We start from the raw sequence: 14,576 nt of genomic DNA, 5'->3' as shown, positions 1-14,576 counted from the left end.
TTCCTCAGCGAAGTTCGTCTTACTGACCTGATCTCCTGCCCTGGTCCGACTGCAAGCACTAGATGGGGACCCACGTTTGAACGCCAATTTGTGGAGCAGATTAATTAATAACCTGCTGGTGCAGGGATCACCACTTCGCCACGGGTTCTTATCAAGTAAGGAGAAATCAACAGTGGAGCGAAGTACAAAACATAGGTAATTTATTAAGCATTCAGAATGGGTCTCCATCCAACGAGCACCATGGAGTTACTCAAGGAAAGGAGCACACTTAAACAACTGCTACATGGGTTTTTATAGGGAAGATCACAAACAAGGAACGCCCAGAGGTAAATAGAACTTTGGAAAGAACACACAAATGAGCTAAGGCAAGAATCTGACCGCCTCGGTGCTATTCTGAGTAGACTTTATTTAAGGATTAACTATTGCCTGAAAACCTTTGAGCAAGCTGACTGCATGTTTACGCAGCCTACAATGTCTCAACTTTAGCTTTGTGACCTAATGTTTATGCAGGTAGCGTCAGGGACAGAATTAGGCTGAAAACAGATCAAAGGTGAGTATGAATGAAGCACAGCTAAATTAAGAAAAAGAGAGATTCAGATTTTAATGTTTCACATCACTTTTATTGGGAAATCGATGTTCTGTTCCTACATCATTGTTAGGATGACCAGCTACTGTATCTTAAACCATATAGAGAATTATCCACCTTTGATTCTAAAGGGTAAAGAAGTTCATGCCACTTTATGGAATTTTGGGCTGAATCTTTGTGTAGACATCTCAGACAAAAGTGCATTGAAACTCCTCATAGTATTTATATCATCTTTGTCAATAAAGTAAGCTAATCACACACTAGCTTACAAATACACTTTAATCATAAATAAATGGATGCCATTCACAAGGATAGAATAGCATTTTAATGCCTTATTTAATGTTGTGATATTATAAAGTGGTTTACTATTTTGTGTCCCTATTTAAACGTTGCTAGTGAACTGCATGATTTTGTTCTGTAGCAATGGATGTCACTGGGTTGAGGCTTGCCCTTATTCAATGGTTAGCACTTTCGAAATATGCTTCTGTTTGAAAGTTCATTCCACAGTTCATTGACACAACACTCTCTCTTTTTCAGCCAATGTTTTCAGTTGCTCCAAGCTTAGCCACCAGTGCAACTGCAGCCTTTAATCCCTACTTGGGACCCCTCTCTCCAGGCTTGGTCCAAGCAGAAATGCTTCCAACTGGGCCTATGCTGGTAACAGGGAACCATAGTATGCCAGTCTCTGCAGCTGCTGCTGCACAGAAACTTATGAGGACAGACAGACTAGAGGTATGTAATGTATGAAAACATTGTGTTGATATTACCTATTTTTACTAATCAATTATCAGATATCTTTAGAAGAGTTTGGATTTTGTTTAAAAGACAGCCTAGAAGTTGAAGATGAAAATGCAATTGATCATTAATTGAAAGGTACTTCACTAAAATCGCTGTCCCAAAGTTTATTAATGCTATTTGCCAATGTGTGCTTGAAAAGTCAAGATGGATAATTGTCGCTATTGGGATTGATTCACAGTTTTATTTTCCTGTGAGCCCTTGCATTGCCCCTTTGTTAGATATGAGTTACATATCCATGCCTGATTCAATTGGGAATGCCTCTGTGATTGGGTTGCCCAATTTGGGAGTTTGTAGTCCCCCACTCACCCCCCTGAGCCTGGCCCTGCTTGTATGGGACTCAATGATGCTAAGCCACAATCCATATCCCCAGTGGTTTTCACCATGGAGGAAACCGAGCAAGCTGTGGTCTCGTTCAAGGACGGGAAATCTCCGGGGCTTGAAAATATCCCAGCTGACGTGTTCAGATCACACTCTGTGGTGTAGGTCCCCAATATCATGTGGCCTCCAATGCCATTGCGATGTAGGGGGTGATACCTCAATCATGGAAGGGGGCGGAGACTGTGCCCATTCTTAAAAAAGGGGATCCCAGTTTGCCCTCCTACTACCAACCTATCAGCCTGATTGAAAAAAGCAAAAAGATTTTGCAAGCAGGTGCTATGAGGAGTGTTTGATTGGTGCATGGAAAATCACATTCTTTTAGGACTACAAGCATGCTTCAGGCACAAAAGTACTGCGGTTGACCAGGCTGTTCTCTTTTTCCTGGTAAAGTGGAAGATGGTGGACCCGACCAAGGGTAATCTCTGTGTGGCATTTATTGACCTTAGCACCGTGTTTGGCATTGTGCCTAGTGGGAGATTACGAGACATGCTTAGGAGGATGGGGACCCTCCCAATCTCCTACACTTGATTCAGCTGCTCCACGAGGGGAATAATGCAAAAATAAGAAGCGGTGTGAAGGGATATTTAACTGAGGCTTTCTCCGTAATCCAGGACATATGCCAGGGCTGTGTACTTGCCCCAACACTATTCCTCTTATATATAAACAACTGTATCACCTACCTATTGAGTTTCACCAATGACTCCCCAACCCTGGTGGGAGAGAATATACTGGCACTTCTTTTCGTAGCTGATATGTTGTTGCTGTCCAAAACTAGTATGGGCCTTCAAAACTTGATTGAATTTTGTGAAGAATTTGGCCTTGAAATTAATATGTCCATGGCCAAATATATGATTTACACTCAGAGAGGCAGAGTGAGGGGGGGTCATCAAGATGGACTCCGAAACACTGCAAAGAGTACTTCAATTCAATTATCTGGTTGGATGAAACCAGCTCCTGAGACCCACAGATCACCAAGAGAACTTTAATTGTGAAACATTGAGCTACAGACATCAACAAATTTGCCAACAAGCAGCCTAGTCCCCTTCCTGTCCAGTAATTCAACTTTACAAAGTGCAAACAAGGGGGGACACACTATATGGCGTGTAGTTATGGGGCATTGCAAAATGAGTGCCTTGAGCACAGCAGAAATAATTTCTCTAGGGGTTTCCTAGGCTTAGGGAGAGACACACAGTTGGTCCCCTTCACCTTCACTTGGGGATCAATGAGATATTGATACAGATAGCTTTGAGACCCTTATTGGTATGGATTCGTATCTGGAGTACCCATGTACTGCACCACCTTAGAGAGGTCCTACAGGAAGTTATTGGGTCTAATAGGGTGGAAAAGGCAGTTACTCAAAAATGCCTGGATCGAGTTAGGGCTCGAAACATTTTGGACTGAGCCCCATTCTATTCATCAAGGAGAAGCTCTTAAAGTAAAAAAACCACTGGCCCAGGAGAAAGTTACTAGCAGCAGAGGACGCCAGGTCGCCGAACACGTGCTTTCCTTCTCAACAAATCCGGTACCAAGGTGGAGGAATTCCAGGATTTTATCCGTCTGGTGCATTCCTGATCCACTCCAATTTAGGTACAGGACCCTCCCAGTGGCAGCTTTCACTGCTAACTGGGGGAACCAGAAGCATGGATCTGACCTTTGTTTCTACTGTAAAACTATCCGAGAAAGAGATGAGCACTTGTTTTTTTGCCCACTCTCTGTCAACCTCAGAAACAAATGGATCGTCCACCTGTGCTGATCCCTTAGCTTACAGTGGAAGCTTTTAGAATATGCAAAATTACACCACCTCGATGGGCAATTGGAACCAAAACACTAGGGCCAGCACAAGATTTCACACCCTAAATGTCCTACGTACAATTTTGATATTAGGATTATTTTAATTGTCTGATTATGTACTGTCTTCATTTGACAACTTTGTATTTTTGTTTAAATGTTTTTAATATTTTTTATCGTGTATTAATATATTGCTTATGTATTTTGGATGATGAGATGGATGTTCTGAACTATCAAATAAATGAAAATAACAAATCTTGACTCATCAAGCTAAATGATAAAATAATAAATATACAACAATCACATTTTTTTAGAATCACTAGTTTCTATAATTAACGCTACGTATTCAGCCCAGTGAAAAGACTGTAAACTACAATGAGACAATGTCCTCGATGGTTAGGTAATAATCTGTGGGCCAGCAATGCAACTATATACCAGACAATCAACAGCATTGACGATTATACAAAGGAGTACCAACATAACTGATTCACAAAGCACTTTCTCTCAGTTGTTGTGAATCATAAGTCTTTTATTCTGTGAATAAAAGCATCATATTCTTTGAAATTAATCAAGTAAACCACCTGTGTCACAACTACATAAGGGCCAGCTACTCACTGAACATTAGTAATCAGGCCTGAATTGTCAGTAGTAATTCACATTTAATCCAGGAATAAGAGATAAATATTCATAGAAAATCAGAGCCAGGGTATACAGTTCATGGACATACCCATCTCCAAGGACATTGCACCATAGCAACATATCCTACATATTGTTGAATTACGTATGACACATTTTATCTTTTACTGAACTGCTTATGTATTTCATCTAAATTGGTGCATGTTTTTCAAATCCACAAATAAAAGTTAGCACAATACACCGAATTTCATCTAAAGTGTTTGAAGTTTGCATAAGGATAATTTCTTGTGTTTAAATTATGGATGGAAACATTAGTTCTTTCTATTACTATTATTTACAATTACAGTTGAGCTAGCACAAAGCACATTAGTTGATTCTTATAAGAAAGTTGTCACATGTGTACAATATTATCTTTAAACCCAAATTTTCCTGCGATTTTCAGAAAATCAGCAAATTATATTTTAAAAGGCAACATTGTTTCTTTTATTAAAGAGTTGTGCAGTGGCAGCCAGTGCTGGTAAGCATGGTGCAGCGGCATGGGACGTGGGGTGGAGTCGACAGACAACGGAATAGGGAAAATAAAATTAATACTATTCCGTTCCTCCGCCACCGCCCTACCATACTTACCTGCACCAGATGCGACTGGAGTTGTGTACAATGATGGATTCCTGCCACGAACACATAGGCTACTTTTGTGTGTAGTGTTTAATATTATTTTACAATTAGGTGAGGGAAAGGCCACTATTTCACAAGATGGGAAAATGTTTCCAGTAATATTGTTGGCTATTCCATAGAAATCATACTGTAAAATGATTGACGTAAAGAACAGAATCTTACGTCAGCAACTTTGACTAGGGTTGAGAGTTGTCGTCAATTGCGTAAACGCCTGATGTCGATATAAGGATGTTCAGGTGGAATGAGACTAGAAACTATGATATGGTGTTATACAACCTTCCCTATTTAAAATACCTAAAATGGTAGTACAGGTTTACCTTTATATGTCTCTTTTCTACCATGAAATGCTCTGAGTTGTGAATGAAGTTACTGTTTTCAGTTGTTTTACTAGTACTGTTAGAAGCATCATTCTATGAATGCTCATTCTTTTAACCTTTTTCACTCTTGTTTCTGATCCTAGTGCTTTTCTATCAATTGAGCTCACATGGACTTGGTCATTACTCTTTCTCACTTGCACTTCTTGCTTACACACATTTCTTTGCTATTCTGTATGCTGGTGGGTTCTCTTCCAAAGCATAACTAGTCTGTAGCTTCACATTTCTTCTTAGCCTATAGCCTATCTGAAACTCCCTTGCTTTACATTGAGTAGATCGTGACCTCAATTCCCCTACATTATTTTGTACGTTGTTTTCATAAGGTACCTAGATTTGTGCTTTGCAGGCCTGCTCATTCTTAGTCCCCTAAAATGTCTTCTGGTGGCTGGTAACACATTTGCTAATTAAAATCATTCTCAGGTAAAACACATTATTGAATGCCTACCAGTAGCTATACTTTACTTCAAGGTGATTTAGATTTTGGACTCCAACTAAAATAATTTTTGTTTTATAAAATGACAAAACTGTTTAATGGAGATGTCCCCTGCATGGCACGGATGATGCTCTTTGGCTATTTTATTTCTGTGGCTCCCTGATTTGACTGCTAATAGGATTTTTCTGGCAATGTAGTTGATGTTTTCTGTATAACCCTAAGCTTGACTCAACACCTCTAATGCTGCAAGTCCTTTTGGCAAGCTTTGGCCTTTGCTGTTGTTTAGTGGTCTGTGCTGCAGTACATTTTCAAAAGCTTTAACTCTCACCATCCATCTATATTTTCTCTTTGTTCATACTATTTTATAGGCAGTACATAGCTGAGAATTGGCTAATGACTGACTATCGTAGGTACATGGGGATGAGTAAAATGCACTGCTAATAACATTTTATCTTGTGTCCTGTTTCTTCCCTTACAGAAAAAAATGCATAAGTCATCTATCTATCTATCTATCTATCTATCTATCTATCTATCTATCTATCTATCTATCTATCTATCTATCTATCTATCTATCTATCTATCTATCTATCTATCTATCTATCTATCTATCTATCTATCTATCTATCTATCTATCTATCCTATCTATCTATCCTATCTATCTATCCTATCTATATCTATATAGATATGTATAGATATGTATAGATGTATATATTTTTTTTACTTTATTGTATATTTGACAGGTCCTTGGAAAGCCCTTGAAACAATGAGCAAGGCTTATGTTTCAATAAAGTGCATGTCACACACACCTTAATTTACCTAAAAGTTTTTCAATTCAAATTGTATAATTAATTCTCAGGCTGCATGCCTCATCTGAATAATTTTCTTTAAATTCACAGTTAGCTCTCTATCATTCTTTTATGTTAAGAAGATAATATACAACACTTTTCAATGCTCACAAACCCTCCAATTAGCTAAATCATAGAGATTGCAATGGCAAAGCATGTTTGTGTTTACTAAACCTATTTATCCATTCAGAAAGCCTTTTCATATCGGTAAATGGGTTTTCAAGTAGATTATGGATCAAGACTTGGAAAGGGCTGGTTGTAGGCATCCCTTCCACAATTTGAGTCCTAATTTATGAATGGTTAGCAACCAGAATTATGGTCGTCAACCATTGAAAAGTTACTATCTTTGAAGTCACTCGGCCACTAAATGGAAGGGGTCGCCTTTGGATGCCTGTCTCTTAGGACACAGTACCTTACAGGGGAGTCCAGGGAACCACTACCAGCTGTCACTAAAACACTTCCTGTAAGAACATTGGGTTCCTTAAAAAAATAAAATATGTTTTTTTAAAAATCAATTAAAGGGTTGGTAGTTTGCTGACACTTTCAGGCCACCAGCCCAGTGATCGCGACCAATCATAGTGAGTTGCGAATTGCAGCCTGCCTATAAATATTCATTGGACAGGGCGATCTGTGAGTAACTACAATTTCTTAGTTTTCGGCCAAACTTTTAGTGCATAGGTCTGTTCGCAAAATTGATAAAACTCGTAAAAACCAGTGCACAATTTGTGACCACATTTTGTTAATGGAATCTTCATACATAAAAATGCTTTTTAGCGGTTGTATCCTTTCTGATTGACCTAATCGGAGGCTTTGCAACCGGTAAAACATTTGGTGCATCAGGCCCTAACTCCATTAATTCCTACAATCACCTATTCTGTCAGATTTCCTTTCTTGTATTCCTTTTTAATCTCGGTTTTGTTTTTCTTTTGACAATAAAAGTATTTCTTATTTTTTCCTTGCTAGAAATATATCATGTTTAATATACCTGTTATTTTCTTGTAATTTGCTTTGATTTTATATTACTATCATCCCCATTTTAGATAAAATGTAATACAGACAATGACTGACTGTTAATGCTGGTGATGGGTAATGGACTGGCAGGAAAAGAAATTGAAGTCCTCTTTTTATCCACAGGCCAGCTACAATCAGGCAGCTGCATTGCGAGGTTCCCCACGTTGCCCCACCAATGACCTCAACCCCGACCTGGAGGGAGCACCCTCTTTGTGGGCGAGAGGTAGTCCAGTCTCCATGCCAGCTCAGTTCTGGGCCTCTCCTGAGCAGAGACTGCCAGTTGTGCCAAATTATATGTGGTGGTTTTGTGATGTGGATTCCTGCCCCATGGGGACCGAACTGAGACAACCAAACTCATTTCACTTTGGACCTCAAACTGGACTTGATCCCCGTTCCCAGAAGAGAAAGGCGAGTGTTTGATCCAATGGGCCAAGTAGACAGTATTTGTGAAATTCTTTGTGGTACACTTTAAAAAAATATTTTAATTGATGCATTTATTATTCCCATATTTTTGAGTGAATCCGAGCTCATGATAATATCTGCATCCCATTTTCAATTTGAAACTGAAATTATGTTTGCTCACTCCATCCCTGCAGTTCTCTTGCTGGCTTTGTTTGTTTGCTTCTTGCTACTGGCTGCCACAAAGCTGCTTTTCTGCCTTTTTAAATTAATATTTTGTAAGATGAAACCCTTTTAATTTCAATTTACTAGAATTAAAAATCAAAAAATGGTGAACATTGAGCTACATGTGCTCATCTGAAATGCCAGTTTTTGGTTACAGGCCTAACAGAAAAAGACATCTAGAAAGTATCTCCTAAAAGCTAAACAATTGTTTGCAATTCAGTCTTATAAACAAGAAATATCCACGCATGTTCAAATGAATTAGCATGAGTCCACCTCGGATTGAGTCACTGTGATATTTGAATTTCTCATTGTAAGTATTGCAATAATTATAAAAGAGGAAGCCTTATTGGAACATCTAAATGGGTAAATTTTGGGCATGTAAATCATTGAATATATACATACAATATTATTTGACCATGGTTTCCATCCATATAGCAGAGTTGCTACCTTTTTTAAATGTTGCATATTCATACACCTCTGGAAAAGAACCATATTATTATTGTTATTATTCTGATTATTATTTGTATTATTATTGTTGTTATTGTTATCATTATTATTATTGTCATTATTTCGACCCCTACTCACACTTGGAGAAAAAGCAAGACTTGTGCGAAATGCAAGCTAATCCCATAAAAGTCATTGAATATGATTCTGAGGACCTGTACCTGGGTTTTGGTGGTTCAGGTGTAGTTTTTGTGCATATACATCTGACTTTTGTGCACAAAACATTCTAAGAGTGGACCATGATTTATCATGGATGCACTGTGCCCTTTTCCTGTTCGTTAAAACAGTAGCATCTCATCAGGACTCCTTCACAAGAGATAACGCTACACGCATAACCAGATATACAATGTTGATAATGCTTACATTTAAGCTTATGGTGTGACATTGTATGGGGTAGAGGAGAGATTCTGTTGAGAGAGTCAATGGAGTGAATAGCAGTTATGGTTGCAATAATGAAATGCTTACACACCTGGACATTTTGTACACAACATTTTTAGTAGGCGATATTTTCACAACAATATTCTAGTATCATACCACTAGATTTGAAATATTCATCTAGCATCAGTGAATGAAAGTCTTTGTGATGCAATCATACATAACATTGGGGATAGATGAATGAAGTCAGAAAAATAATAAGGTTTGATTAGTGCTTTAGTAGTACGAATTACTAAATTAGAACAATATATTGTTAAGGAAGATAGATTAAGATATTCAATTTATATGCATGTGATAATTTAGGAACCCCAAATTGTGGTTGACTGATGATTCTGCTCAGTGCCAGGGCACAACAAAAGAATATTCATCAAGATATAAATTAGAACAGAAAAATGTGGTATCTTCAAATTTAAGGTTGGTCAGGAACATTAGAACAATGTCATTATTAATGATATCAAAGGAAAAAGATAGAACAGAATTAGAAGGATAACGCTATTGTGGATGGTTGATGTTAGGAAATATGAGTTGTCGATCAGTATATTAGGTGGACATCTAATTGTCAGGTATTATAAATGTAGAGAGGCACAAGGTAGAGAGCGATCCTTTTGTAGACAAGTAATTCTAGGACTCTTGTTAAAATAATGAAAGAGTGGAGGGGGTTATAATTAGTGGCAACAAGTGGCTTGCCTGATGACTTGTTAAGTTAGTGGATAACTACCACTTGTTTTTAAGCAACAAGAGTATCATCCAGGAAAAAGGGATATTTAAAATGGGGGCTCAGTGGTAAGAGAAAGAGGAAATTCATGATAAGAGAGATAATGTACCAGAGTGAAGGATGAGGTGGTAGAGTAAGCATTCCAAATAATCACTCATGTAGTGGAAAGGATATTGTTATGGAGAAAAATTACAGGATTAGGTTGGACAGAAGGCAGGTTGTGAGGAGGGTGGTGAGGTCAAATTCATTCAATTAGATATTGGTGATGAAGGCAGTGTCATTAGATGTGAATAAAAATCAGTTGTTTTGTTTTACATGATAGGTTCTACAATCTAAAGGGGTTACAGGGGGTTTTCATGTCTTGAAAAGTAGACAGCTTTTAAAATGCACACGTTTTTGGTATTTCTTGAACTGACCCATTTTGCTTACAATAAAACTACAATTTATGTAATCCAACATAAAAAAATGTGAATTGAAAATTATTGGCTCCCTAAACACTATGCTTGCTAAATCATCGAAACACATGAATATCCCACACATGCCTGTATAACTACTAAGCTGTAAACATGATCATACATATCATTTCTGAGGTTTCTTAGCCCAGGATAAAATAAAGGTCTTTTCGATCATTCCAAACCAAGATACATTTTTGCAATTCAGAGTTGACTGAAGGCACAGTATAGTTAAAGAGAACCCTAAGCTTTCAAAGTATCAGATTATTGAATTCCTCTTTATATTTTTCAGTGATACATTATGATATCATATGGTAGTGACACATACAATTTAAATCAAATTGTTAAAATCTGAATGATTCTGCTCCTTATAACTTATAATAAAGTAGCTAATCCATTTATGATGAAAAGCAGCTTCTTTATGTGGTATTATTTATTCACTCCTCAATGCACGTGGATAGGTTTACTTGTTAGAATTTGGTTTGGAATGGGGTTTGAAGTAAATAGATCAGTAAATTGACTAGCAATATATATTTGCTCTTACAGTGCAGGTGTAACTTTGCACCTACATTTCTATTATATATGCATTGCATTGAAGCTGATTCATATTTACACAAACATTTGCACTGCCTAACAAGTGCGAAACTCAATACAAATGATATCTTGCTGTGCTAAGCTACCCCAAAAAGTCTGAATTCATAAAACAACATTATTTTATCTACAAGGCTACACCAATTTACAACAATCAATCTTATCAAGGGCACAGTCACTGAAAGCAACTAGGCTAACACAACAGTGTTTCTGAGAAAGTAATGTAATAGTTTTAACATACATAACAGAATGTTTTTGATTATCCAAGTAAACTTATTTTTCTAAAAAAAAAAGTAACTATTTTGACTTAATATTTTCACTGTTCAAACTTTTTGGATGGATCCACATTGTGCTGTTTATGTCATATTCAAAATGCAAAGCACTTCTGCTTCATTCTGATCCCGGGTGGGTTCAGTAATTTCAAATCTTCCGGTTGCCACAATTTGACCAACAAAGAATATTTGTTTTTGGTTTCTTAACTTAATGAATACTTTTAGTACACATTGCCACTCAATATATATCAGCCCTATACATTTTTGAACGACATTTATATTTTCTGTTACATAGCGTGCTAAATTTTATTTAAAGTACAAAGTACATTTTAAAGCACTATCAACATTAAGCGGCCGAATTGGAAATTTGTGGTTTGCTTTTGTAATACATATATTCTGGAGGTGAAGGAGATTGAATGCAGTGCATATCTTCATTGATCTTAGGCCCAGTTAAAGATCATTCCCCATGTAATCTGCTTATTTGAGTATACTGGCTATCCTGTTTCACTATGCTAGAAATATGGCTCATCAACTTGTATCGTCGAAGCAGATGATCGTAATGAAGTAGGGTTGTGAAAGCATAGTTTGTCTCAAAGCAATACCAACAAATTGATGAAGCAAGACTGCTATATAGTTCAAGAGCACATTAATCCCTTGTTGAAAAAAACATTAATTACATCTTGCTTAAAGGGCATAAATTTAAAAATCTAAGGAACAGCCTTTCAAAGATGACTTCAGTGCATGCCCTGTCTGCGTGACAATGATCTTTGAATGTTTTATTTTGAAACAAGGACATTCATTTAGAGATAAATGCAGAGCATGCACAAGCACAACATGGCAACCATATAGAAGAAAACAAGCATTTACAAAGCCAAAAGGGGTCACAGGCAAGACCTACTTGCTTTGCCAATGTTTGTTTTAAATCTTTTTGTTCATTCCTAATGCAGAAATGTTGTATAAATCACAGCCATTACATTGTGTAAAGAATACAAAGAGTATAAAAAGATTTCTTTCTTTGTACATTTCCCTTTTTTAAAACTGCATTCAATATGGAAAATTCACCTCATTAAAAAAAGTTACTTGATAAAATAGTTCAATGTTTTCTAAGGAGTATAGAGTGTACTGTTCACTTCTTCTTAATTTGGCTGCTTCTATTTATTATGATACAGCTTGATTCCTGAAACAGAAATGTGTCATGCTGTTACATCTAACACTCATATCACAGGGAAATTAGAGGGCCTCAAATCCTTTTTCTTTTTTTAATATGTTTTATTATCATTTTTGAACTTCTTTTTCAAGGCGTACAGGATTACTACAGAATTACCAGTACAAAATACAAAGGAAGAAAATTAACAAAGAGGATAAAAAATAGCCATGAAGCAATACATAAGAATACATTTACAGATTATGATATTCATGCCAGCTCTCCCCGAATCCATTGCCGAACAGGGTCCCAAATTTTCCTACCAAAACACCTTTTCCTTCTGCCTTTGGTTCTGTAAATAGCTTCCTCTATGTTATAAGAGGCTAAAAGACGCGCTCTCCATGCTTCAAATAAAGGAGGAGATGGGCTAATCCAGTCTTGAGTAATACAAGCCCTGATTAAAGCCATAGATATAAATAGGAAAGCTTGTTTTCCCTCTGGCAGCGTATCTGAATTCACGCCAATTAAGACAAGTTCCCCCGTTAGAATAGGTGAAGGCCCAAGCACTATATTCAAAAAGGCCTGTATTGCCTCAAAGAAGGGGGCTAACCGCGGACAGGCAAAGAACATATGTATCGAGTCTGCAGCCTGACAGCCACACCTATTACATGCTGTTCCCGCCATGGTGCCCCATTTTGAAATTTTTAAAGGCGTGTAATATAGATCATACACAGCCATATAATGCTGAGTACGTGATCTACCAGTGACCAGAACCGTATTAGCCAAAGCAATTGATTCTTCTAGGCATATAGCCTTGGTACCTAACCTCTCAGCCCATCTAGCTGCATGAGCAGCTAAATCATCTAAACAGGTATCCAAAAGGATTCTGTAATAATAACCAATTCGTTTTTTAACAAATAGATTGTCAATAAGTGGAATCCTAACAATGCCCGATACTTCTGACATCGACAGAGAGCAAAAAAACTATGAATCTTTAAATATTTCTAGACATGACTGCATCATGAAAAACTGATGGAAATATTTTAGAGGCAGAAAGAGGTGTATAAATCAACAATTTCATAATTCCCAATTGATGCCTAACTATCTTCCATACCCCAAAGGCTGCTTTCAACGTCTTAAATTTAATTTTTTTATAATAACTTGGTTCTATATTTTTAAGAAAACAGCCGCGACATTCCTCTCCCATTATAAGTTCATATATTGAGGGTGAGTGACTCTGAGGAATCCTTGCTTTTCCCCCAATAATCAATGGAGAAATAAACTGTAAAACAGAAGCAACATAATAGAACAAAGAATGAGGGATTCCCCACCCCCACCCCCCTGGATTTTGGTAAAATCATCTTTTTATAAGACCTACGATGTTTTTTATAGCCCCAGATAAACCTGGACACCAATCTCTCCAGTTGTTTAAAGAAAATCAAGGGAAACTCAAGAGAAATAGATCGAAACATGTAAAGAAATTTTGGAAGAATAATCATTTTCAACACGTTGTTCCGACCGAATAGGGATAAATGAAGATGATCAATCCGTTCAAGTGTAAGATTTGCGTTTTGAAGAACCGGGTTAAAATTTATAGCTGGAATATCTGATACAGGGGATGTGATTTGAATGCCCAAATACGTTGCTACAGAAACTAAAGGAATCGATGGGGGGGGGGGGGGTTCTGACCTATAAATACGTTTTGAGTTTTCGCTATGTTCAATTTATAACCAGAAAAGGCCCCAAACTGAGTAGCCAAGTCCTCAACCACTGGAAGAGCTTTCGAGATATTAGTTGTAAGTACTATAATATCATCAGCGTAGGCAAGCGCTCTATAATTGATATTGGCCACAGAAACTGGAGGTATTTCATATGCTGAATTCAGTTTGTTTAAAAATATATCTATGTAAAGAGCAAACAAAAGTGGGGAAGAGGGACAGCCCTGACGAGTACCTCTAGAAATGGAGAAAGGAAGAGATTTTTTGGAGCCCAATTTTATGCAAGATGTGGGGGATACATAAAGAGATTTTAAGGCAAGGATAATCCGTGGGCCAAACCCTTTCATTGCTAGCATCTCCCACAGATATGACCAGGCTACCCTGTCGAATGCCTTCTCGGCATCCAACAGGGTAATGCCTAGATCACACCTCATCACTTCGGCCCGGTCCATTAAAGTAATTACTCGCCTAACATGATCCGAGGTATCCCGATATGGAATAAAGCCGTGCTGCAGGGGCGATACTATTGTAGAAATTACCCCCGAAATACGAGATGCTAAAATCTTTGAAAAAACCTTACTATCAGCATTGATAAGT

The 14,576-nt window shown here is 37.5% G+C and overlaps 1 protein-coding gene across 18 annotated transcripts in view; it reads left to right on the top strand.

Moving 5' to 3' along the window:
* Positions 1-14,576, top strand: part of MBNL1 (muscleblind like splicing regulator 1) — a 498,242-nt gene that overhangs the window by 375,919 nt on the left and 107,747 nt on the right. For 14 of the 18 annotated variants that reach the window (XM_085634851.1, XM_085634855.1, XM_085634853.1 and 11 more), the window contains 2 exons: positions 1,124-1,318; positions 7,648-7,932. In XM_085634851.1, coding sequence (XP_085490977.1) covers positions 1,124-1,318; positions 7,648-7,932 — 480 coding nt within the window. The remainder of the gene's footprint in view (positions 1-1,123; positions 1,319-7,647; positions 7,933-14,576) is intronic. The other 4 variants (XM_085634864.1, XM_085634862.1, XM_085634859.1 and 1 more) reach the window with 1 other exon arrangement.

The sequence above is a fragment of the Triturus cristatus genome, chromosome 11 (genome assembly GCF_964204655.1).
Source record: "Triturus cristatus chromosome 11, aTriCri1.1, whole genome shotgun sequence".
Lineage (NCBI taxonomy): Eukaryota > Metazoa > Chordata > Amphibia > Caudata > Salamandridae > Triturus > Triturus cristatus.
Note: the sequence above shows the minus strand (reverse complement) of the source record. Positions and strands in the feature narration are given on the sequence as shown.